This window comes from Rhopilema esculentum, chromosome 17 (genome assembly GCF_057945365.1).
Source record: "Rhopilema esculentum isolate cy_ngs chromosome 17, ASM5794536v1, whole genome shotgun sequence".
In the NCBI taxonomy this organism is placed as follows: domain Eukaryota; kingdom Metazoa; phylum Cnidaria; class Scyphozoa; order Rhizostomeae; family Rhizostomatidae; genus Rhopilema; species Rhopilema esculentum.
The window spans coordinates 7202491-7229706 of NC_142831.1; the positions used below are offsets into that span (position 1 = coordinate 7202491).

General features: G+C 36.5%; 2 protein-coding genes across 4 annotated transcripts in view; one reads left to right on the plus strand and one right to left on the minus strand.

Moving 5' to 3' along the window:
- LOC135682330 (galanin receptor type 1) overlaps nucleotides 1-11246 on the plus strand; it is a 29490-nt gene extending 18244 nt beyond the window's left edge. For both annotated transcript variants that reach the window (XM_065197183.2, XM_065197193.2), the window contains exon 2: nucleotides 6578-11246. In XM_065197183.2, coding sequence (XP_065053255.1) covers nucleotides 6628-7923 — 1296 coding nt within the window. In that variant the 5' untranslated portion in view covers nucleotides 6578-6627 and the 3' untranslated portion in view covers nucleotides 7924-11246. The remainder of the gene's footprint in view (nucleotides 1-6577) is intronic.
- On the minus strand, nucleotides 11001-24387 carry LOC135682341 (uncharacterized). Of its 2 annotated transcripts, XM_065197204.2 has the most exons (10): nucleotides 24123-24387; nucleotides 22870-23452; nucleotides 17960-18034; nucleotides 16112-16227; nucleotides 15359-15454; nucleotides 14800-14847; nucleotides 14336-14394; nucleotides 13859-13927; nucleotides 13092-13188; nucleotides 11001-11438 (listed from the first exon to the last, which is right to left on the minus strand). In XM_065197204.2, the coding sequence occupies exons 1-10, from the start codon at nucleotides 24264-24266 to the stop codon at nucleotides 11433-11435; spliced, it is 1293 nt and encodes a 430-aa protein (XP_065053276.1). In that variant the 5' UTR covers nucleotides 24267-24387; the 3' UTR covers nucleotides 11001-11432. The 2 variants fall into 2 exon arrangements, with proteins under 2 accessions (XP_065053276.1, XP_065053280.1); XM_065197208.2 differs by lacking the exon at nucleotides 17960-18034 and having other exon boundaries at nucleotides 24123-24386.
- Nucleotides 24388-27216: the final 2829 nt, after the last annotated feature.

Below are 27216 nucleotides of genomic sequence, written 5' to 3' on the forward strand. Positions count from 1 at the left end.
GGTTCTTTATGGGGTTGCTCAACCACATTTGGTAGCTTTTTCGACAGGAATATCTCTTGCAAAACTCTCAAATTTACAGTTAACAATATCAACATATTCACTCCTTCAAATATTATAATATAGACAAATTAATCAACTTAAAATAACAAAGGGTCTGGCGAAGGGTTTTGCATCTAATGGAAAGTCTAGTCTTTGGTTGGATCGTTACGTAAGCATGCAATGCTGGCTGTGAACAGAATTGGTCACTAGCTTGTCACTGTTTGCTTTGTATAAATTCTGAAAACAAAAAACATCGGCATTTCTCTGAAAACTGGTTACTATTCATTTATTGATACCATCAGCATGATCATTCTCTTGCTTTCGACTTAAACTCATGTATTCAACGATGATAACATTTCCTACTATTGTATACAAAAGTGTTCTCAAAATCAGAGTGTTTTCAATCCATTTTTACTTATACTATGTACTGAGGCTATCTGCTAATCATAAAAGCAGTTTTGTGTAAGTTCACACTGTGAGTAGTTGTCGAATGGCCGTTAAGCCATATGCTTTGAGAAATGGATGCACAAAGAACAGTGAATCATTTTTCGTAATTCGATACGTAGCATCTGCACGTATATTTGAAATAGATATACCCGGATTGCAAAAGCCGTATTTAGGAAATGTTGCTTTTAGAATTCAGTTCATTTTATTTATCTAAATTCAGATTAGGAAAGCTGATTCAAAACGAAAAAAGAAATGTTAGAATAGCCCATCCAAAAGCTTTACACTGAAATACACTTAGTCAACATAACAAACAACTCACGCGTTGCAACTGTTTTGCAAAAGCATATGGCATTTCAAAGAATTTCTGCCACTATAATCTGTGATTGTCATAGGTGTCTCCATGCAAACAACGTATTGCATATAATTGAATGTACCTATTTAGGCTATAGCATGATGACACAAAAAATTAGAGATATTTGCTGAAAATCATCGCAATTAAACAGTCACAAAAAATGCTCTTTAGCTACAGAATTTCATCCTCTATTTTTGTATAACAGAAGCTTTTTTCTGCAGACGGTTACCAACGCTGGCTGATAAGAAACACTTTAAAACATTGATTCAATTTTGCGGCCTAATTGCTTCTTGAAACGCTAAACTTCCTAATTTTGATTATTTGTTTTCTTTCTGCTTGTTAATAAACTTAGTACTAAAATCTCGGAAAAATCTCTTTTTAATATATACGGTTTCTATCTTAAAATAGTAACTCCTAACGCTTGATGGAAAATGGTTGTGTTAGATCGTTATATTTTGTATTGGTGGTGATTTCCCCTTGTTTTATAAACTTTCTGCTTGGATTAATCTTTTTTCGTAGTTTACCATCTTGTAAAAGTGGTAAGCTACCGCGTATAACTAGTTTACGTTTGTAAATAACTAGCTAAGCAGAGCGTGGCAGTATGTTCTCGTCATCTATTTGTGGCCTATGTTCTCGTCACTCGTCTCGTCACTCATTGTCCTGATCACACAAACAAGTTTTCATTGAATACAGTCTCTACAAAGGACGTCATCAAGATAGTATCATGTATGCCAACAAATAAAGCAAGTGGCATAGAAAGTATGTATATGAGGTCTTTAAAACCAGTTATAAAAATAGTTGCACAATAAATCGCACAGCTGTTAAACTTATCCTTAGCAACAGGAAAAGTTCTAAAAGTGTGGAAAACTGCAGTCATTTCTCCTATCTTCAAAATGGATCCAAAGATGACATTGCTGATTACAGGCCTATCTCACTAGCTTGAGTAGCTAACAGCATGAAGAGGAAATTTCAATACATGGGATCTGCGGACTTTAATTTCCTGCCTACCTTAGCTCAGCGTACAACTAATACAAATAGATTTTTAGCCCAAGTTAATTCCTTATTTTGACACTTTTTCATACCAACTATTTTCTTTATCCCAAGAGTTATAAGGGTTTATGTTTTAAGATTATAAGGTTCATAGGTATTATGTAACAATCTTATCATTTGTATTTTAAAACAAAATTTTCCGTGCGTTATTTCATATTGCAAACTTAGGTACCACTATGAAAACCATGTAAATGGATAGTGTGTTATTGTCATATCATATCATATCATATCATATCATATCATATCATATCATATCATATCATATCATATCATATCATATCATATCATATCATATCATATCATATCATATCATATCATATCATATCATATCATATCATATCATATCATAACATATCATATCAGATCATATGTCATATGTCATATGTCATATATCATACATATCATATCATATCATATCATATGTCATATGTCATATGTCATATGTCATATGTCATATGTCATATATCATATATCATATATCATATATCATATATCATATATCATATATCATACATATCATATCATATTATATCATATTATATCATATTATATCATATTATATCATATCATCTATTCGTGGCCTATGTTCTCGTCATCCATTCGTGGCCTAGCCACAGCCTCACACGTTCAATTGGTATAATATACGCTCTGCTGGTCCTGAAATGTTAACATGCTGCTATTGGCCTATTACGTTATCGTAGTCTTGCGCTCACGTTGTGGTAAATGGATAGAAACAGAAGCGTGGAGGTTGACTTGACAATAAAAATTGATCTGTAAGAAGCCAAACTATATAATATTGGACTCAAGATGTTCTCTCTTAAGTCCTCATTCCTAACACAGCTAGCAATTATTTACATGAGTGAGATTTGTGAAGCATATTCAAGCATTCGTTGTTAGTTTCTAGTAATGATGAGCTGCAAGAGTTTGCCTCAGCTGTCAGGGTTACAGCACTCCTTCGGTAAGCAAACAGAAATTGTCAATAATCTGCCGAGTTAATCGACACTAGAACGTGTGATAGTAGCATCATTAACAAACGAATAAAAGTAATCAAAATGTAGGAATGGAAGCATATTTTAAGATAGAATCTAATAGAAATTGGGATAAAACAAAGGCTGCAGATATACCTGAAGTGTTGTCAGGGCTCATTGTCAACTTAACTACTGATATAAAATCGTGATATAGTGGGTTATTTGTAAGAAAAGAATGGTAAAGAGCAAATGCAACAGGTCAGTAGATCTACCGTACAGGCATCCAATGAAAACGTCAACATCATCCTGTCTACCATAAGAAAGCTTCTCAGTAACACAGTTAGGAGTATCAACATCAGCTGTCAAATCCATCGACTTTCTAGCTGTCTCTCAAAGATTATGAATATATGACATGGAGAGATGACATATCACGTTATTGTCAAGAGATTTCGTCGATGCAAGATTCCATATAAGAAATACTCGTGAAGCAGCTTTAATGCTTAAGGCTGGGTCAGCTGTCAATGCATTTGACAAATTTCGTCGTCGAGTGTGATATTTTTGTTTGTTTACGCTAGGTATCAATCTTTTATTTCTCTTGTCGATTTATTTGGCTATATCAATGATAAACCGATAATGAAAAAATCTGTCTTTTTGAAAATCTCAAAACTTTCAGGTTACAAGTTTCAAAGCCAATTATTCCAAAACTGCTTTTCAGGCTGATGACATTTTTACATTGAAACCGGAACTTCTGGTGGTTTTCAAGCTAATGTTCTAACTTCATGCTTATCTTGACTCAAAGGAAAATACTTCAATTGGTTTACTTTGTGTTGATGAAAAAATTTTAGCATATAAACTTGGGAAAACTGTCTTTAGAGTGCGTATAAAATGCAGGGGATGTTCAGCTAGTGGGGTCAGATCGGAGATTCAAGCAAGACTCCTGAGCTCGGTGCTTTGCTGCTGAAGAAAACCACCTTTGTAAGATGCATGTTAATATTATATTTTTTTTTTAAATTACGAATGAAAAGCATTTCATCTTTTATATAAATAAAATTTTAATACAGCGATGCCTTTTTTAAACAATCATTTGATTTCTTGTTGTTCATTTTAAAATACTTTCTTTTATCTGTACTATATTACTTAAAATGAAGTAAAGATTATTTTATCTAGTGGCCCCATGTGGCGGTAACTGTTTTCGAAGCTTTTTTGGTGATGATTCATACCCTAGGAAACAAATGCAAAATGTTATTTTTCACAGTGCAGTTAATTTCTTTCTCAAATTTATATTCCTTGAATAAGTGACAGGCTTTACCAAAGTCCTTTTTTAAGAAACGAACTGTTTTGTATCATTAATCATTCAGAGGAGATTTTGAAAACTGATTGATCAACTTAAGGTGCAGTATCGATTGATTTGAAATTAAACTTTTGTCGCTACAACCATTTACAAAAACAGGGCAAGGAGCAGCTGAACATATAAGCCTGGCTAAAATTTACAAAAAATTCTAAACTGAATTGATCGACTTAGCCTTACTTGTACAACAACAAGATTAGAAGCGCAGTTTTGGAAATTTTTTAAATTGTATCAAGAAAATAGGTTTTTAGCAAAGGATATTTGTTCGCATTAATTTCGATTCAGAGCAGAAAAAATTATGTAAAGCCCTGTCAAAAGACGTGATAATTCTAATGTGCAAGAAAATCCCATTCAATGGGATGCAGGGGAGCTGTTCGCTAAAAATCTCTGCTCTTACATGTACTTTTAAGTCAATCGAACAGGAATAGACTTATTTCTTTTTCCTTGGAGCTTTTAACGAGGCCTTTCTAAAATGTCCTTTTTGGTGGACGAAACATTTGATGTCAAAAAGAAAGAACGATTTACCGAGTATTTCATGAAAACGAGGATGAATATTTAGCAAAAAGAGATCAACGAAGAACGAAAAAAATAAAAAGAAGGAAAGGCAATTCGAGTTTTGTTATTCAGGGTTCATGTTACACCAGCACATTCATGTTGTAGTGTTTATGACAATCGAATTTTGAGTAACATGTTCCTTTGAGAAGAATGAAGCCAATACTGAAAAGCAAGTATGATCAGTGGCGACAAAAATTAAGTAAAATACATCTAGAGCCGTTGAAAAGAATGAAATAAATGTTTAAACTTTGATGGTTGATCAATTCGTGATTTTGAATTCTTTACTACGTACGTTTTCGCAGTCTTTTTAAATCAGTTGAGCGTTCCTGCTTACCACAGAAAATCGCAGGCAATTAGCTCTGAATAGATCAGTGAGTTAGAACGAAATGCTCAGGATTCTCCCAGACAAGACCGGAGCTTGCCTAGTTGACCTCGGGTTTAGGCACGTGTCAGTCCTAGGTACAGTCAATGATTTTGGGAATATCCCATCTGGCTCTGGAGGCTAACTGTGTGATGGAAGAGTATTTAGAGAAATTCAAAGCAAATCTGATGAAGTCTCCGCAGATATCAAACCAACCTAAACAATATCTATCAATAAAATTGGTGGATAGAGCCGTTTTATAGGGAGCTGACGCAAAAACACAACAGACGATTTAGCAGGAGTGATGTGTCTGCTGGCCAACGAATGATATGCCGCTATTTGAATAAATAATTCTGAAACGAGTTGCTTTCCAAACAAGCACTAGATCAATAACATAAACAAACGCATTTTAATACTAAACTACACTGGCAATGCAAAAAAACATGTAAGGACTTTGAGAAAGACGTGGGGCTACAGCAAAAACTAGAAAAGCAAAAACTAAGAAGGCTTGCGGTTTAAAGCTTTTAAAATGCGATGCAAATTTTTGTGATGCCATAGTCTGATCTAATGCTATCATCTACCGAGCCGGTTTTGCATAAAAATCAACATAATTATAATTCTTGCAGTATTCTCTTTGGTCTACAAATTAACCAATACAATCCCTTGCAACCTTGCTATCTTAGTGCATCTGTTTGCAGGCTGCACGTTGGTACGAGAAAGTCTTAAAAAATAAAAGCTTGATTGTCAACAAGCAGCTGTTAGCTCTTAGAAGAGACAAAATATTCTGTAGAATTCTGATAATTCGATGCAAATTTACTTTTTAAATCGCTTCATTAGGCTTTGAAAAGACCAGTTTCGCATGCTTATAGATTCGGAAACTTTAAGCGCTAGCTAGCTAAAGACCCAAAACCAAAACAAATGCAAAGCATTTTCTAAAACTAAGGGGGAAATATTGAAATTAAGTCATTTGCAGTAGGGCTGAAGGAATTTTATCCCCAAAGGCATCAAAGACTTGACATTTAGAATTTCCAATTTGAAGATCATGAGATGCAGCTAAATTATCTACGGTTTTGTCATGCGAGAAAAAAGCCGTTGAGCGTGCTCTTTACACTTTTTCTTGCAGTCGCATACTGCAAAGGCAATCTTATCTCCCTGAATTGTATTCTCAAAACAAGGTTTAATCCATTAACTGAAAACAACTAGCCTTAACTATTCTTAACCAAGACCCTTAATCATCGATTTTGCCATCATGAAAGATATTACCATCGATTTGTTTTTTTTCTTAAAGTAGCCCCTAGAAAGAATTATAGAATCATTAGCCATTCACCTAATGACCGCCAGTCTGTTTTTTTAACACCATTAGCCATAGCCATAGTTGTGACAACAGTATGACTGTTTTCAACACTGATAAGGACCACACCAAAGCAGTTTTTCATTAACTTAATTCTGTTCCTTAGGAAGCGTATGAGTGGTTTGCAAGAGATAAACAGTTCTGAAGTTAGATGCTATGGCGACAAGTGCCATGGCGACTGGTGCCTTGGAGATGGGCGTCAACACTACTCTACGTACCCTGTTATCTTCAATTAGCACTCAGAATATTACGCCATTTGCAACATCAACAACACCACTGCAAGATCAGCAGAGTAAGAACACGAGTGTTTCAGCTCTGACACGAATGCAGATCATTCTTTACATACTGATGGCATTTGTGGGCGCGGTTGGCAATGCTTTGACCATCGCTGTGCTGTTGAAGCCAAAATTTAGAAAAAGAAAAAGCTCAATTCTACTTCTAAACCTTGCAATTTGCGATGTCTTGATAGCAGCCATGTGCATTCCGCTCGACGTAGTGTACTTCATTAACGGCAAATGGATTTACGGCAAAGGACTCTGTTACGTCATTTCGCCTTTTCAGACTAGCATGCCAATTGTGTCTAGCTGGACCTTCATGTTTATGATGCTAGAACGCAATTCACTCTTCACGAAAAGCTTACGAAGACAAATGAAGCGCAAATCAGTGCGGATACTCGCAATATCGACATGGATAGTTCCAGTGGCATTAGTTATACCATACAGCGTTCGTCTACAATTTTCATCCGAAAAGGGGATCCAAAGCTGCTCTGAAGAATGGGACAGTGAAGTCGGCAGGAAACTGTACACAGTTATTCTGTCAGTGTTTGAATTTCTTATCCCGATGCTGATTATAATTGCATTTGTAATTCGCATTTGCATCAACCTTTCGCTTCAGTCCAAAAAGCTACGGAACAATTCGCTCGGTTTGAACAAAGAAAAACGTAAGTCCCGTTTACGACAAAATCGAAATATTACAATGATGTTTATAGTCATGGTTGCTCTTTACGCCATTTTGAAATTGCCAAACAACATATTTTGGCAGTGGAATGAGTTCGGTGGCAGCAAGGATACACAGAAGAAGCATTTGATCTGGACGTTTGTGTCACTGGCCGCCTATTCTACATCGATGGTAAACCCTATTGTAGTGGCTGCAATGTCAAGTGAATTCAGAAAAGAGTTTTACATAATTTTGCGATGTAGAATTTTTACAGGCATTGAGACGGCTTGTTTGGCATTCCGCAGGGCAGGCAGCGACTCAAGAGGATCCACGGAAATAGAATCATCACACGCCTCGTTAAATCATCCATATAAAATTGTCAGGATTGAGATGCGAGATTTAGTGACGACATCAGAGGCGCAAGCCTTCAAAGAGCTAAAATTGGCGACTAAAACTAAGAAAAACCATCTCGTTGACACGGACACGTCTCTTTTCCAAAATATCGGAGATGAGTGAGACATTTTTAAGTGTGACGTCACAAGGACTTCCTTCATACCAGTTGATACAAAAGTTGTTTATTCAGGCAAAGTCAGTGTGGTTGCCAAATCATCTTGTCAATCAAAAGAAACCGAACTTCAAAATGAAGGACCAACTGACTTTGTTTTGTCCCAGTTACAACCATACTTAAAACTAATACCCTGAAATAGGTCCCGGAGGAAAAGAACATAAACTGAACTGATTCGTTCTTCATTTAGGTTTGGTACACTGTTACACAACGATGTAACTAGCCGTTTGAACAGCTAGCTGTAATTAGTTTTGCGTCGCATTTCACGAGGTTGATTTTGTATTTTAAAAAGGCGTTGTGAGAATGTTATTTTGCATTATTTAGTCGAACCAAAGTTTTTGTTGAAAGTAGCTTATATACTGTTGATTTGAAGGGTAATAAATAACAAAGTTTGCGAAACATAAAGAAATATTTCATTGTTGGTAATCTTTTATTTTATGCTTACATTTGACAAAATTTTAAATGCTGGTTGGGTTACGCTTCTAATCTTAAGCAAGTCTTTCAAAAAATGAAATCCATCAAGGTTGAAAATTGAAAAGCGGTGGAAAGAAACCTTACACTAGACACCGTTTGTTGTATTTTGCAATCTCTCCGGAAAAAAGACTTAGATATCAAAATATAAAAAAGCGATTAAACATGGAAGCCTCTTTGAATTGGCAAAGTATGAAACAATTCCAATGTTCACATTCTCGATTTATTTGCATTCGAAAGTATTTCTTTTACATTTTATGAAATTATTAACAGCACAATAACAACAAAACATGAAAATTTTATGAAATTGACATCAGTTGATCATCGACTTGAGCCGAAGAATTTATTGTGAACTTCTTTTGCGATTTAGATAGAGATACGATCAATATAACCAAAACAGTCTTTCATAAGGCTCGCTCAACCCAAATTTATGAATCCTAGAGGCCTAATTTTAAGTAAAAAAGGAGGCTATTATTCAAATTGGTTTATTTTAAGAAAAGGGCTTTATCGTTCAAACAAGTTCGATTAAGCCAACAAAATTTGTTCAGACTGTGGTTTACGCAACTGCAAGTATAAACTCCACTTTTTCTCATCCCATTTTCCTTAATAAACACGATAAAACGTTTAGCTGGTTTTGATATCGGTCTATGTGAATTTGCCTAACAAGATCTGCACTTAAACTTCACCAGGTGATCAACCCACAGATTGTGTAAAGAAAAACCACTCCCACTGAAAGATGGGTTCATTGACGCTCCGTATTATCACGATTATTGTAATTGGGACTGGGTAATTCCTCTTGTTCAAGCTCTTTGGTTTCTACACTTTGATTAACTGCAGGAGATAGAATAGAGTAAAAAGAAGGACACTAGTTCCTGGTGACATAGGGGCTTTCACACATTCTTCAAAATTATGGATTTAGCGGCTAGAATAGGAATTAGTGCTGAAAAATCAATTCTGATTTCTGTTAGCAAAAAATTAATTTATCCTTTCTTTCTGGCGTCGATTTAAGAAGTTAGATAATCCTTGCAAAGATTTGGCCCTATAAGTCAGCTGTTTTTCTGCGAACCTGTTCTGCGTTAGGGAGCTGCCAGGGTTGTTGAGTCCCTTTTAAACAATTTAACCCTTTGCCAAGCAATTTAACTTGTATAACTAATTATTCTAGCGATAAATCGTCCAAATGGTGGGTAGTACTAGGTAAGAAATAGCAAGAAAATAGAAAGGATTGAGATTGATAGCAGGGACAGTTTTGGTTAAATTTAAGAAGACTATTATCATTTTCAGGTAGCATGAAAGAGTTTCGTGTCCACCCGAGCCGTCAAAATAGATTTTGTTGTGAGTGTATGAATGTAAAAAGTATGCACAATTGCAAATGATGTAAATCAAGGCAAACCTTTAAGATTTAGCCAAAACTTGAAATATGAAAAAACAGAATTTGTTATATTTTCATCTCTGTGGCCTAAATTTGGTTGGCGAACTCTGGCACATACTAGAAAGTAGAATTAGCAACAATTGCAGGAAAAATAGAACATATAATAAATGCTACAAACTTACTTTGCCACGTCGTCTTTATTGTTTCGTTAATTTCAAGCTGGTCATATCTTTCAAGCAACCTCAACCTAATTGGCCTAATTCTGCGAGGAATATACTCCCGTTCGCTCACGTGGCATTACGCTAGAGAGACTTCGCGCCAATAAGAATGGAGCCGAGACCCCCTGCTCCCCGCTACCGTGGGATAAAAACCGGAAATGCATATGCTGGCTTCAGTTAAATAAAAATTACGAGACTGATATTGGAAGTTATAACCTTTGATTCATTTTTTAGATAGTATTTTCAACACCATATTAACAACACCGTTTAAGACAACCAAATTCAGCAATACATTCCAACGCAGAGAAATGGAATGTAACTTTTAGGAAAGGGTATTTTGTGTCTTTAAAAAAAGATTTGCAAAGCAGAGGAAAAAATATTGAAAATGAGTAATAGTCGTGAACTAAAGTCTTTATCTGCATAGACGTGAACTAAAGGCATCTGTGTACGAATCACGTTTCTTTGTCTTTTATTCAAAACATCTTGAAAAAGACCTGTTATCAACCATATATGAGTATACGGTACAGAGCTTACTATTGGGGCTGATTTTGGTATCAATTTCCTATAAAAGAATATATCCCTATGCACGTATTGCACTAGAAAGTTGATATTAACATTCAAGACAAAAATAAGCAGCAAAAATGTGCTTACATTATTCATTATCGTGAATTTCTATTCTTAGCATTTGCAGTGGAATGAATTGGTTGTGTGTTTCATAGAATGCATTAGGATTATGATATGTTTTTGTTGAAGAAAAAGCTAGATAAAGGGGGAAAGACCGACAGTTTAAAGAGAAAAGACAAGGAAGAGGCGATAGTTAAAAGGCACAAAGTAACAAAAATTCAAGCACACGTGAAAACTGATCAAGGCGTATTGCTTTATAGTTTCAGGCAATGGCGGACAGTTGAAATCATTTTTGATGGGAACTCGATCGTATTCGACAAGGTAACAATAGAATAACAATAAACGATTGATTTTTTGAGGAATTCGCATCAGACATTTTTAATGAAGGTACATTTTAATGACAGACAAATAAATAAAGTTAGCAACAACGGACTGTTCCTTACAACGTTGAGGTTAAAATAGCTTTTAGAAACACAGTATAACGAGTAGCAGTTATCAACAAACGACTGTTCCAGACTATTGCAAATTCAATATGTTGAGAGAAGGATTATCTTGTCAATGGGAAAATCGTACATCATAAGTTAACGACAATTTTGCTAGCCAAAAAGTGATTTTAAGACGTTATTAGAACGTCTGCATATTGAAACAAAAAACAACAAAACCCCAAAGAAATTTATAATAGTCTATCAAGCTTCGACTTTGATTTGCCATAACTGAGTTCATATTGATTCATTTAAATTCTGGAGATGTGACAATTGAATTTGTGTATGTGTCCATATCATTTCTGCAAAGTAACGAAAGCCAGGATTAAGAGTCGATTAAGAATAACAGGGTTTCATGGACATAAACATGTAGCGTACTGTCTTTCTTTGCACGCGCATAATAAAAAGTCAGTTATAATTTTCAGCCTGAAGCGTCCCATCACAAGATCAACTTCTGAAACGCATAAATTTAAAGCATTTTAGCAATTAACTGCTACTTGATAAAAATTAAAAAGCTGTCTACCAGAGGGTCGCTGAGCAAATAATTCTAAAAAATAGCCGAGAAAAGGATGGTTTGATTTCAAAGTATGACTCCACAAGCAAATCTCAACAAACCTCTCTATCTAAAACGGATCACAAATAATAAACACCCTTTAAACTATTACAGTATAGAATCTTTTGTAAAATTGGTAACTTGTAAAAAGACAAGTTTTCAGCAGTTTCTACAAAGATACCAGGATAAATGCAGAACTTGAAAATTTCTGCATAAAATCAGAATGTTTTATCGAATAGAAGTCCTCGAAAGGTCTCCGCATCATAAACCTATTCTTTTTATAACGACCGACAGAGATATGTGGAAGCCCAATCAAGTTGACACCTTTGACACAGTAACAGCAATCTTCATCTGACACGTATCGGCTGACGCATGCGAAATTGCCCGCTGACGCTGACTAGTCTTGGTCATTAAGAAAACGTTGAATTTTGGGCAGAAAAACATGGAGCATATCGTAGCGATTATTGTCTATGGAATGAGAACACTACCGAACTGAAAAGACTTCGTCTTTGGAGTCTTAGTGCTGACATCTGCTAAGAGCAAGTTTTTCGCTGGATTGCATTAATTAAGAATGAGGATAGCATATAACGACACAGCATGCACGCGCAAAGACCAAAATTACTCGCTGTTCATGTTGTGAGATAATTAAGACCCATTTTAGCTGTCTTGCTGCATATTCAACACAGAGATCAGAGATAGCACTAAAGACATTTTTCTTGGGACATTCAATTATCAAGAAAGATATACCAAGACCGGTTTTTAAAAATAATGGGGTTCTTATCTTTAGAATAAAAAAACCCATTATCCAACATCTCTCGATTCAAAAGTTGATATGTGTAATAAAGTAAGAAAAAGTGAGAAGGAAGCGCGATTTTGAGATGATTGAAAAAAAACGGGAGAATTGGGCACATTTTTCATATCAAACGACTAAAGGAAAATAAAAATTCTTAAGGATGGCAGCTTCATAAGCCACGCGATGACAGGGCTGGTGATGCGCCTCCCAAGTTTCCGTAAAAATTTTGAAGTGCAAAGGAAATTCAGTAGTCTTAATTCAGAAGTCGTTCAGGATATCATATCTCGTGGTCAGAGTACTCCTCTTGGTATAAAAAACATTCCTAAGAGCCTTGTCGATGCTTGAAAGCGTACGTTTCCAATTAATAACATGTTCCAAGTTTCGGCAAGTTCTCTATTAAGCCGACTCTGTGAGCAGCATTTTTTATGAATGAAGTAGCCTATGCAAATTCGACGCTTCTTCATTATATAAGATGACATTTGCAGATGAATAGGTCTCTTAACAGGAATTTCAAGTGTGTTTTAGTGTAGGTTAAGGTATCTTGAGGTGGGTTGTGGGGCGTGTGTTGGGGGATAAGTGGTAGGTAAAAAGCAAACTGCTGGAACTTACCGAAGGAATTTCTGTTTGGGAAGATCGAGTTGTTAATTGTCGTGTTGCTCGTGCCGCTACCACAGACTGGAGTTTATGTAGTTGCGTTAAAAGAGATCTAGCGAAAATAAAAAATAGCTTCAGATCTTTAAGCACGTGGAGTTTAATTCAGCAAGATTCTAAGCTTGTTAAACGCTTGACTTTGGCTGCTATTCATAAAATTGTTAGAAGAATAAATGGTGCTTAAAATCGTGAGCTTGTACATGAAAATCGAGACATAAATAAAAATAAATGGTAAATAAAATTTAATATATTTTAGAAATAACCAAAAGATATCAGGACGAATTTGAAAAGGACTATAATGTTATAACACGTAAGTTAAAGGTAAATGTTTACCAAAATATCTAAGTAAAATTGTTGGAAGTACAAGGAAAGGAAAGGAAGTATGAAAATTTTTAACAAAAAAGAATTTCTTGCATCTCCTGAAGCAACAAAAGCATTCAATCACAGCTATAAAAGCATCTATATTGTCGGCGCGTATTTAGCTAGATAGATCAGTAAAGGCGCCCACTGCGGGCAGGCAGTATACTTAGAAGGAATTAGCAGTGGGGTATCAAAAGGAAAAAGGATTTCTTAAAAAAAGATATCATTTTGCTTCTTAGTGCACAAATACAAAACAGCTCGAACACACTGAATAACATCAGGCGCATCGAGAGTGATTATACGTTCTACCATGCTGGATAAAATAATGATAATCAAGATTTCTTCAACAGGGTAGAGGTACTCACTTATTTGAATTTTCGAGAGCATCTAGTTTTTTCTTTAAGTCTGTATTATCGCCGTTCAGTACGTCTATTCTGTTGAAAAAATGAAAAATGTTAAAACATCAAAAATCTCCAAACAAAATACAGGGATAAGGTTTTTAGTTTGGAGGTATCCAAATATAGAGGATCACCTATCCAGCAAGAAACCAAAGAAGAGTGAACTTCAACAGGCTGTCAGTTCCAATAGCCATTTGGCTCAATTTTGGTGATTTCACGGGAGAATCAACTTACATTATGTAGCTACAATGATAACATAGACAAATCAATAAGGCTTTAAAGAACTTGTGAGAGCTTTCAAGCCAAGCGTTCTGCCTGTTTGTTTGTCGGTAGTGCGCATCGGGTTCTAAGCTATAGTAGGGATCGAAGTATCATTTCTCCAAAATGCACCACAGGTGAGGCTGCTGAGGTGAAAACGAAATCAAACTGCAAAAACAAACTAACTTTTTTTCTAAAGCTTCCATGTACTCTTTCTTTTTTCGTCTGCTTTCTTGTGCCGATATCTGTGACACAAAATATTTATTAACAATACGTGTAAAACAGGGCAATAAAATAATTTTAGTCAAATTTGTATACTGTGATTTAATACAATACATCTAAAAAATGCATCATATTCTGAGAGAGAAATTGGGGTATCCAGGGCTTGGTTTTAAAACTAAGCAATGTGCCAATACCCATTAATTACAATAGACAAAACAGACTGACAGCTCAGTAGATAATGTCTTGAAAAGCATGGAACGGATTTGAGTTTTACTGACGAAAAAAGTGAATAAACGTGAAATATTTGTGCTTATATTCTGAAAAATGAATCTGAAGAAGGTTTTCTTAATTTGAATCAAAAGACACTCTCAAACACGCAATAGATTCATTTTTAGTTTTACAAGCTTTCGAGGAAACATCTAATTTACCTTATTTTTTATCTTTCTTCTAACCTTCTTCAGCGCTCGCTCTTCGACCTGTAGAAGCATTCAACAAAATCATCAAAATATTTTTAATTACAATAATTAATTTTTCTAATATGAAAATAAGCAAAAACGTTTTTATTAAAGGTCTAATGTAGCAGAATGAATATTGCATTCATGGATTCTTTAGGGATTCTTCCTGAGCTAGGTTATACACACGGTATTACTGCAGTAACGTTCATTTTATTGATAAGAATGAACCAGGAAAATACAGCTTAATTAAACAGATCGGCATAACCAATAAAATGCTGCAAGTGGAAAGGGAAAATAGAGTTTCAAACGAGGCGCAGAAACTCTAGTGAATAGACGCGTGAATGTTTTCTAGCCATTTCCGATGATTATCCCATGAAATTATTGCGCTTTTCCATCTAGGGATAATTCATCACCAGTACCCTATACATCCAACAAAATTCTAATTTATGAAGGACACCATCAACGAAAAATTCATTTCGAGGAATCTCTATAGCGATCTAAAGTTCCGATTAAAATTATCTTTTGCACTCACTTTCGACAAAGGGTATCCGACAGGCACAGGGAGACCTTCAGTTATTAGTGTTCGTCTCTCTTCTTCAGACAGGTAAAACGGTTGTCGTTCAAGAGGCTAAAAATGTTTGAAAAAGCTTTTTCAGAATCTTAATACGCAGGCTTCTTGCAACGATGTATGCTTTACTTAATAAATTAAATTTCATGTTGATAGTAGCGTTACTGCCGCTAAAATATTTCATTCTACACGGTAACAAGTCAGTGCAGAATTCTGTTACAATCATTTCCATTGAACTAACGATTAACAAGCTGAGTGTGTTAAAAGCAATGCAGACTGACATTAGAGGTGGTATAACGTAATATCCTGCCAAAATAAAAAAGGCATAAACAAAATAATACTAAACCGTGATGTTAAAGATAAATTGCTTGTTGCATCTTAAGACATTAATTAAATTATAAGGAAAATTTGACCAATTAGAGGGCAGGCTTTATAGCAGGGTCCCTGGTTACAATAAATCTTTAGTATCTATTATTTAAAAGTATAAATTTTCAGCGCATCATCAGTATCTTGGTCAAAGAACAGAAACATGAACAATTTCTCTTTGCAAAATTCTAGAATAAAGCATCTTTGGGTTTTTGAAATAATCTGTGGTTGTCGCTAAACTGCAACATGGTTAATCAACGAAATATTTAAAATATTCGCTTTTAACGTTTCACAAGTATGCTAAAATTGCCAATTCGCTAATGCAATAAGAAAAGATATGTGTTTACATACTTTCTCGCTAGTAGGTGTATTGTCTGCACTGGACATTCCGCCATCTTTGTCTCCAAGGAAACGCGTAGGTGATAAGGAGGCGCATCCAGGTGATGGTTGTCTTGGTGAATCGTAGCCTATAGAGATGAACAAAATGTTACTATGGGCTCAGTTTGTTTGCGTGCAAAGGATTCCATGCAAATTGCATGGTCGAAAACGATAATAGGCAACACATTACAGAGGTTTCTAAGATGACAGCGACTAAATATTTAAGATTTCTAGGCAAATAGGATTTATGCAACTTCAACGTGCAATCTCAATCTTTCACTATCAGTTTGGTGCTTGGTTATAAGGTAGAACAAAAAGACTGACAGATACCGTTGGAGCATAATTCTTATAACAACTACCTCAAATATTTGAGGTAGAGAGGAATTAGCAACCCAACTTTTTGAGGTAAAAGCTCTTAAATTAAAAAGCCAAAATCAAGCTCTCTGAACAAACGATTATTTTTTGCTTACAACAGAGGGTGTGAGAAAGGGATTGGATGCAATGTTAACACAGGGAAGTTTTCCTGGCTGAAACCAAGTCTTCGAGTATTGAAACGACCATTTCTGAACTACACTACTTTCCATAAACAATTTCCAAAGCTTTGTTTCAGTTATATATGAGAAAAATTGATAATTGAAATTCAAAGTACGATGTACGATAGGTGAAAGGCTTCAATGGGAAAAATGCAAGTTTTGAGATGTAAAGCGAGCTGAAAATCGAGAACAGCGAGATAAAGTAGAGCACAATAAAAGATAGTCTATAGCGCACTTCTGCCGCTGAATCGCTAAAAATCACAGATATTTGGTCAAGAACACGCAGCCGAAGAAGTAGCAGGCGTTTCCGTTGTTCTTTAAAAGGGGAAAAGACTTCGAGCACGTAATTGTTTAAGGTAGAAAAGCAGCCATCTTGAATCTTATTATTTTTGCAAATTTGGAAAGAGACAAAAAGGGAAAATCTTGGTCGAATCACAGGCCTAGTACAGATTTGATCTGCTGAAAAACATTTCGGCAGTATCGCACATCAACACTTGTTGACACTAGGTTGAAGAGAAGACATAATGCTAAACTAAATACATATTCAAGATCACTCTTATACAAAAGTGATGTGTATATAACCAAACTTTGTTTGTTTTCATAAGAAGAAGGGAATTTAGCCTACGCTGCAATGGCTACAATGCAAATCGGCTTAAGGAGAACGTATTTTGATTCAACTGGCGACTTTCAATTTTCCGGACGAAAAAGACTGCGCTTTAAAGATGGCCTTACAAACAAGCGGATCTTTGGTATGGAAGCATCCTTTTAAGGCATTGTGTCCGTCCAGTAAGGGAAATGGAGGCAAAGGAACTTCATCAACCATCGCCAAATTGAGTAATCTACTTATCACGTGGTACTGTGCACTTTTACCACAGAATGTGATACTAGCACACAATACTAGTCACTTTTATCTGTGCTTTTACGACAGGGCTATTCTCAGCAGGATGAGAAATTCGTGATGGCTGGCAGTGTGTAAACATCATAGGGATATAACATTTGGAAGCGGAATGTAGGCGGCGGTGTGGGAGGAGGGGGGTGTAGAGAGAACATCTAACGAAAGAGGCGAGAAAGTAAAAGATCTAAATAAAAAATAACATTTACCTATTTTGCATAGGGCGCCATTGAGGAGTACCTATGGCCTACCATTGAAGGCTTTTATGTGTTAAAGTACTTTTAAGGTGTGAAATGATGCATGGCACTGTTGTTTTACGTTTTGAGGCAGTTTAGTTTTTTTACAAACGAAAGCCCATTTAAAGGATAAACTAGATTTGATTTAGTCAAAACTCACATAATGGTCGTCCATTTTGCAACGAAGACAGCTCTGGAACAGTACAAGAAATTCTCGATAAAAGCGAGTGATTTCCTATAAGTAAAAAATTCTTCAAATTAAAAATTAGATCAATTTAATTTCTATTCACTTCTATGGTAGTTTAGGCCTAGATCGTAATTACGAATTATTAATATATAAGATTAGAGAGATTATGACTTTAAAAAGGCATCTGCTATTCAGTCGATTTTAATCAAGCAAATTGCTTTTCAGTAAAGGCTTATAACTTCAAACTGTATTTCATTTATTTTAGAAATCCCAACATTGTTAAAAAATGTTCTGTACTTTGAGCAAAAAGAAGATCCTTCAACATGTTTAAGCACGCACAACGAACGTCTCAGGAATGCCCTGTTCAAAACAGACATTAGTAAGACTTGCGCTTGGATAAAGGTCTGATAAGGGTAGGGCCTTATTGTGGAATTCCACAGTGGATTTACTATTGTTTAGCTGTCTATTTGTTTTGGTATTCATGCTTTAGTATTATATTCTTATAATTAACTGTCTGCATTTATACATAGCAACATATGTATTTACTAATCATTGGAGCATAGTTATACATAGTTATACTAATCCTCTCTTTTGCGTGTATCAATAATAACTTTACCCATAGAACAAATGACTAACTGCTTTGTGTGCAGGCTACGTAATATCACACGTATAGCACTAAGAATTTGATTGGATGAAATATATAATTTACATAATTATTGTATCTGATTGGTAGACTAATTCAAGGAGGTTATATTTTTGGAAATAAAAACTTGATGATAGTGTAGTGAAAGACACAAGATGAGAAAGACGCGAGAAGGGAAAGACGCGAGAAGAGTAAGACGCGAGAAGAGTAAGACGCGAGAAGAGTGAGACGCAAGAAGAGTGAGACGCGAGAAGAGTAAGACGCGACAAGAGTAGCCCCGGAAAAACGACTGAACACTTGCACTGGTCAAGCACTGGACATTGCGCACTTTGTTCAGTGTGTGGACATCCAGAAATATTTGGTGGTGGCAAAACGACTGAACATTGCCCAGTGAACTTTTTCCTTGCTGAAGAATGCGCGCGGGAAAACTGGCAACAGGACGTCTCTTTGCTTTTGAAAATACACTGTTCATAGCCCTAACCACATCAACGTATAGCGTATGAATTAGATTGATTATCGAAGTATGGCTAGGACTGCTAGGTTCATCACAATCACCGTACTCGTGCTCTCTGCCATCGCTTTCCTCTTCAGAAGAATCTTCGTTACCAATGAAATGCCTTTTTCTGTTTTTCGTCTAATTGAATGTTAATGTTAATTTCATTTCTTTCGCGGTGTTTACTAGGAAAGCTTGTTGAAGATTTTAACATGGGAATAAAATGATGCCAAATCCAATCCATTACATCAATCGCGCGTGCGCGAACTGGACAATGTTCAGTAGGGTGACAAAACGACTGAACATTTCTCTATCTATGAACAAAAGAAATCTAATTTTGTCCATTGAACATTTTTGACTGCCTTCAAAATCGACTGAACAACACTCAATATCGCTGAACAAGATTTGACGAGGTGGCAAAATTTATTAATACGCAACATTTACGCTGAACATTTTTTCCAGTGCATGTCCAGTGAAAATGTCCAGTCGGTTTGCCGGGGCTTAAGACGCGAGAAGAGTCAGACGCGAGGAGAGTAAGACGGGAGAAGGGAAAGGCGCGAGAAGAGAAAGACGGGAGAAGGGAAAGGCGCGAGTAGAGAAAGACGGGAGAAGGGAAAGACGCGAGAAGAGAAAGACGCGAGAAAAGAAAGAAGATAAATGTGCCAGTTACTAACGAGCCAGTACCTCAAGCACAGTCTTTTTAAAAGCTGGTGACAAGTTGTGCAAAGGGTTTTTGAGTCCATAAAAGTCTGGCCAAAAAAGACTGCCATTGTTGACACAATGGTACACTGTAGCTTTGTACACGGGTTATCTTTTGATCTCCGGAGAGTTGCGAAGTACAGCAACTGATAGATAAAGATTGAAGTAATAAAATCATACGTAAAGAAAGGAGATGATTAGAACAAATAAGATACAGTGACCGGTTTAGGGCATGAAGCGAGATTAATTTGAGGAAGGCCTATAACAAGATCTGTGGCTTGCGTGTGTGGAAAAGATACCATTTAATATGGTTTGGCTAACAGGTTGGTTAGCTGGCTTGGAGCGTCGCTGGAGCATGGCTAAAACAAGACAACCTATAATCCCTGAAAAAATGTTGAGACACAATGCAACTTCGCAATTTTTTACTCTACGTAGCCCTTGTAACTTCGAATCCCCTCTTGTTCCCCGAATCAATGTTGGATTTGTTAGGCTATCATTTGTGCTTTTAAAACATGCATTCAACAATTAAGGGGGGAGGGGGAGGGGGGGAATTGGAAAGTCAATTTTCAAAAGGAAAGAGAAAACATTTATTGAAAAGTCTCAGCTATTTTTGTCCGGGATTGTAGGCTGGGCAGCACGTTACTTTCCCGTAGAGTTTAAAGAAATGGGTGGAAATAATGCAGAATTCAAAAGAAGAATGTCGTGACCTATAATAGACGAGAGCATCAAATCTGCAACATTGCTAACACGCAATACACTGCCCCCATAGATCAACCGTTACACAGAAACGTAACTAGTAGACTTCGCAGAATACCAGGGTTCTCTAGCAGTTTTTTTCTTTCACAGAAGATGCTTGAAAAATATTTTGAAAGCCTCAGAACTCAAATTGTCTTTACCGTCATGTTCCTCTCCCCATCATTCAAGTTTTCCTACATGGCGCCGATGGCGTTATTCCCTGACGCGACCAACCTACGACACACTGCTTACAGTCTCTCTTTCCAGAACCATGGCTAGCCTCTGTTTAGAATCCCCTTTCATTCTGCCAACAATTGAAACAACGTATGTTGAATAGAAAAAACGCAATCAGTGCGTATGAACAGCAGTCTAATCTTTTGGTGTGGGTCGAAGAAAAATTGCTAGCCTTGTGGAGTAGTTTCTATGACAACGATAGTTCATATCATTATTCAGCTGAGTCAACTCTCTCGGGTATTCTTTCTTCTTCTTCATTCAAAATTGCAAAAACTACGAAGACAAACCTAACAACAGCGCCTTTGACATGTAATTTACAGAAGTCAGGCAACGTCTGCACACTAATCATTTCAATATTTCTCTCGTTTTTTTCTAGGATTTATCTTTACACGATATTAAACAACGGGATATAAAATGACGTCCAACTGCTCAGGAGCAGTTGGTAGGAGACCAATTGACTGAGCGGTTCAGCACTACCAACTATTTGAAACATTTGATTTAGGAAATGGCTGGGCAAAACTCGAAACTTTTTAAATCACAACTAGCAGCAGCATATACTCAAGACAAATAATGGTCTCTTTTTCGAAAGAAAAAAGGCAAGTCCCTCCTAGGATCTGGCCGACAAAAGGAGTCACGATGCTGACGATGATAGCAATAAGGGAAGCCAGTTCGGGCTATATTGAATGCAATTTGTTGAACAAAGTAGCTGCAACTCTCTGGTTAACTCCTTTTTTACGTTTTAGGCGAGGAGCTCCCTAAGGTAATATCAAAATTAGGGGCAAAAGGGACTTGTTACATCCCTCAACGGTCGAGAAAACAAAAAATCATCAGAGAGTATTCCAAAGGCACATCCTATAACCTACCATATTTTTTCAGCTCGTACAAAAATTATGTTTAAATTGCATGCAAAAAAGGGCTGCATTATGTGTATACTAATTGTTTAAGGGCTACCCTTGATCAAAAAAATCTTTAGCTAGGCCTTTTTGGGGACAAGCAATCTTCATAAACTCTCCCCAAAGAATGGGATGGTATTTGGAAGGATAGGAACATAAACAAAAAGCAAGTAGAATATCAAGGTAATGGAGTGGGTGCAACCAGCTTTTAACCACAATATAATGTCGTGTCTATTTCAAATAACCATAATCAGTGGAGGCAACACACCGAAATGTGAAGGGATGAAAGTATGCGGTGGAACGATGGCCGATGAAAGCAAAAGGAATAAAACGGCCTAGCCGATTATCGAGGGGTCAAGCAAAAATGCTTCATGATGAAGCACGTCATGGTGGTCAGTGTGAACCATTTTGTCTTAAATACGATATGAGAAGATAGCAAAGAAGCTTTTGTTTAACTAGATCAAATTTAAAAAAAGGTGGCTATGAAATAGAAGAGATGTCATATACGTTTTGAAACAAACTGGTCAAATCGAGTCACGTCACGACAGTATATAAAAAAATAAGTGAGTTGAACCACGCAATGTTAAGTTTAAAACAAAATGCATTCAGCCCTGAAGGAAACAGATCTTGGTTTGAGGAAAAAAAGCCGCGAGTGAAAGTAGCCTATGTTTTTATTTGGTGTAAACAAAGACAATAGGACCCACATGGCTTTCAACTGGTGATCAAAAGAGCAGTTGAAGGTTCCTATGTAACCAGAACAATAGAAGTTCATGGGGTATAGAATATTCTTGTGTGGCAACAAGTGTATTTTAATGAAAACCAAAAAGCAGCATGAAGAAAATGTCTTATACTAATAAATAAAGCGACTAACTAAGTGATTAGAAAAAACTAACATTTATAGTGGGCGGATTGAGGCAACTTAATTTGGTTCAATTCGTTTTAAACGTAGCAGTGTTTGCTAGTAGTGCTGCAGTGGGTTAAATATACGACTGTAGGCGCTGTGGGAAATGAGGAGGCAGTCAGGCCATGGGAATAATGCTATTTAAAAAGCTGGATAAACCCGCTGACACAAAGAAAAACAGAGGAGTAAATAAATAACCTGTTTTGCAATGAATGAATCAGTTGCGAGTCGCGTTGCGACGTACTGTAGATGAAAAGTTTGATATTTTGAAAGACTTAAACTCACCAGAATCATTACCATTGCTGTCACTCTCTCTTCTAAAATTTGACGCACAGGATCTAATGTTCCGATTTTTTTCACTAGCATTTGTCCGCCCTATTTTGTGATCTGGAACCCTGTGTGCGTTATCCTCTGATTCTGATTTCAGTCTCTGAATTAACTCCCTTGCTGTTGCCAGACTCAGTGAATTTCTGTCTAGTTGTGTCAGTACTTTAAAATTTTGTGCCTTTTTCAATATATCTGGTATAGTGACATCAGCCAAAAGTTTCGTTTGTATTCTCTGTTTCACCTCATCCGCAGGGGCAAGAAATGGGTCGGGGGAGGGGGTCCCAGTTGAAATTGGTGTTTTATAGACTTCGCCGGCATAATCATCAGAAATCAAATTCAGGCTTTCCACAAGCGATCCACCTTGCATGTTTTGCCCTAATAATTTTACCACCGAAGGATATACATTGCCCATACTTAAAGGTACGTCTGACAGCTTTGAAATTGGGGGGTTAAGTGCATTGATGTTGCATGTGTCATGTGGGGGTTCGTCGAAGAAGCTGTTTAGCCAGTCGACTCCTTGGTCCATGTCATCTTCATTGGGCTATCAAAACAAAATTATAATTGCACCCAAGTCTATAATATGTTCATTTAAATACTCTTGTAATTTGACAGCTAAACAAAGGCACTCAAAAAGTGCGACGAGGCTTATAAATAGTTTTGTTTTCAAATAAAAACTGGAAAAAGGAAAGGCAGCGGATAAAAGGAAATAATTTATTAGGGCCGAAAAAATGCGAGCTTTTTAAAAAATAAAAACAAAGCATAAGAGAAGTAGCGGCCTTCTATAACTGCATTATGCGTCGGAAACCCCAAGCATTTGAAAACAACAGGTTTACAATCCTAGCATCGAGGTAGAAAGCATCATTTACACAAGTTCCACTCCAAATGTTGTTGAATAAAGATTTAGCCAAACCTAAGCAATTCTAGACATTTGTGCGACCTTTGGGCTCTTATTTCGTGTTTTCAACAAAAATCTTCTTCCAGATAAAAAGATTTTATCGTTGTGGCTATAGTTGCATTTACTTTTAAAACTTCATTCAGCAAAAGTCAAAAGCCAGTTACATATTTAATATCAACACGAAAGATTATCTGATAATACGGCGTCGCCACCTATTTCGCCATTTGAGAATAACGTGGGGAAGTAAGACTTAAGAATCTTTCATACTGCGTTCCTGAAAAACTTACAGAAATACACTACAAATCTCACTACTCACGACATTAGAGGCGCCTTGACCAAAAGGATCGAAATCTGGTTCCGGGATGATGTTGTCCAAAATATTTCCCGAGCTCTGTCCATAGTCTTCGAAATAATGAGGTTCTTTTTTGACCAGATTTAAATCAAGTTGGAGCTGTTCCATCCTTTCCCTTGTTATCTAAATGAAGACAACACCCCTTCCAAAGAGCCTCTGGCCTAACAGACGTAACCTCTGGCGAATGCCCCGGTGAGTACTGCGCAAAAACCTTTTGTTACGACCCTGTAATAGGAAGAATCCAGCAACCATAAAGACCACAGAGGGCATACTTGCTAACCTCAAGGTTAGCCAATCAAAAGCGTAAATCCTTCAAGTACCAGACAAAGAACAAAGGGTGATTCCCCAGTCTTTTGTTCGAATTAAAAGCTGATATCTAGGATACGAGCGTAAACTCACAAAAATTCGAAACACATGGAAAAAGAGTGCGGGGTGCTGTTTTAAAAATAATCAAATGTAGGCCTATTATTCTGACCATGAAAAGAAATTTGAATTCCTTAATAACTGTGAATCACCATGGGAACTAAAGTCCCAGCGATCTATGGATTCAAAACATTTGCAAGACGCTCGCCATACAGCAACACCAGTCTGTGAATGTGAAAACCCACCCTTGCTTGCCAATATTAAGTGTTCAACATGAAGATAATTATTTTGTTTTTGCAATATTGTAAGAATGGATATGGGTGGGGGAAGAAGGTGACATTTTAATCCTCACGTTTCTTTAAAAGAATATTGGCAAGAGGTGAAGGGGCACCAAAGATACAAGCCTTGAGGTTCATAAATTAAGTGAGAGTCTAGGGGTGACACCGCTATAGAAGTGTTTTGGGACGCCCTCTCATTGTTTTGGTTCAGCGTGTAGCACCAAAAAACATTATTCACATAGTTGGCATAAAAACTTCGATACATTTGCTAATTATTAAAAAATGACAAATCATCTTCCCAGGAGATTTTTTTAAAGAAATTGGACCAAAGTAGGCTTCTCCGCCCAATCTTTGCAAGTTGTTTCCATAAGGATCTATTTAGATGGGGTATTCACAAATCATCATTTCTCTATTAGAATACGTTGTAGTGGATGAATATTTCAAAAAGAAAACGAAAAAGCAGAAAATTTATTTTTTCACCGGGCGGAAAGCGAAGTTTCACCGACTTCAAACCTCATTCTATTCATTTTCCTCCTCTGGGTTCTTCGCCTGCCAAAAGTCCTTGGAACACCCTGAGATTTCTGTGAATTCACGTGCCCATGCTATTTCCATGTCAACAAGGAGGGTGTCGCCCCCTTTCCCCCTCATACAATATTGATAAGTTAATCATATAAAATTTGTAAATCATACAAAAGGCTTGATAAGTTTGTGAAAAAGGACAAAGAACCCGAAAATATCCTTTCAAAAAAACACGAAATCTTCAAAGAGACATGGCTATCACAAAAGATCTGATGATTAGTGATTGGTTCGATTGCGAAATCTTCTTTTGACTGACGCAATCCGAGGGCTGCAAGTGTGCAGAGATGTCATGGCACAGTGATCATGGCCAGATCTAGCGTAGCATCGACAACTACTGGTAAAATTAGGTAAAATGACTCTTCTCCCTGTTCAAAGCAATGTTGAAAAACTTACTGAAATGGCAGGCAATTCTCCTCCTGGCATTAATTTTATTGAAAAGATACAAATTTGATAGAGCAAACTGATTAACGTTATGATCGAGGAAGGCATTTTAGGGAAGAATTTATTCCGGGAATTTCAGGAGAAAAAATTCGATCTTGTTACTGAGACTTTTTGAGGTATTTCGAGAGGTTTGCCAGAAAAGGCTTGGTAAGTTGGCCAGCTCCAGTTGAAGACTCCATTACAAAAATTCCACCGAAGAAACACATTTTTGTTGATCAGTTTCTCAAAAATAACTCAAGCAGAAACATAGTTCAACAACATTGTTGCTACATAGAACATCGAAAATTCAGCATGTCACCAGCAAATCAGAGGTTCTTCCACAGAATGCACTAGGCAAAAACGTGCAGCAGCCAATAAAACAGTCCATATTACTTCAGTGATCTATATTTTTGTCCTCTGCTACTAAGCGATCTTAATCTTTCCTTTTTGTGATTCCAAACATTTAGTTTTATGCTTACAGCAAATTACAAGGACACTAGTTACAAAGCTGTTCCATAATTCCTACTATTGCAGCTAATCGTTTATTTTTGTTTTCTTACAGGACTGCTTTTACACAAAATTATCTGTGTAACATTATTTAGCAATGACTACTATACAAAATTCAATGATACGGCCGACGCATGAAGTAATGGAAAACGACAGCTCGATTTGCTTATTGGAGAAATATAAAGAATTATTTAACTCCTTTTTTGAGCAAAATTATAAAATGATAATCAGAAACAAAATTACAAGCTCTCTAAGAGGCAAAAATTTATCAGTGTGTCAGCAAACTTAAATAGAATGGTGAAGGTCAATGAAAAGTGAAAACATTCTCACGAGTGAATGAAAACATATGGTTTTGGTTGCATGAAAACCAGAAGAGAAATTCACTAGATGGTGAAAATCTAACGGGAAAAAAGTTTAGAAGAAAACTTCCTTGTTGCTTTGCGTGTTAACCTTTGTCTCTATCCCTTGCTCTTTGTTTGGATCTCTCTGAGGAGATAAAATCTTTTCATTCTTACGAAAACGTGTTTTTCCAAGGCCATCAAGCACATCTAGAGTGCAGTTCACACTTCCGTATTCTTAAAGCCTGGATGATGGTCATTTTGACAAAATTTGAAACAGTGGATTGGTTTTTCTATAAACGCTCAAAGTAGGTAAGGTGTTGCTTTACACTCTGTTGCTAAGATACCTGTTTTAATTAAAAAAATTTGAAATCACAAACAAGACATCAACTCTTTCCTTCTTTCGGTTTCGGATAATATTGGTTCTGCAGACATGAAACGGAAATGTGGATATTTGCTGATTTTTTTCACATGATTGCACTTTATGCGTGATTAAATTACTCACGTTGGTGAATAAATGCCTGACAAATTTGCTGAGTAAAACAACTTAGTATATACGTAGCCACTCACTTA

Bases quoted from the DNA above. Each gene is read 5' to 3' on its own strand.
- LOC135682341 (XM_065197204.2), bottom strand. From the start codon at position 24,266: ATGGAACAGCTCCAACTTGATTTAAATCTGGTCAAAAAAGAACCTCAT. The intron at 13,928-14,335 runs GTTAGTTTGTTT...TTTTTTCAACAG, and splicing joins ATGGAAGCTTTAGAAAAAAA to AATAGACGTACTGAACGGCG. The intron at 13,189-13,858 runs GTGAGTACCTCT...TATTTTCGCTAG, and splicing joins GCTCTCGAAAATTCAAATAA to ATCTCTTTTAACGCAACTAC.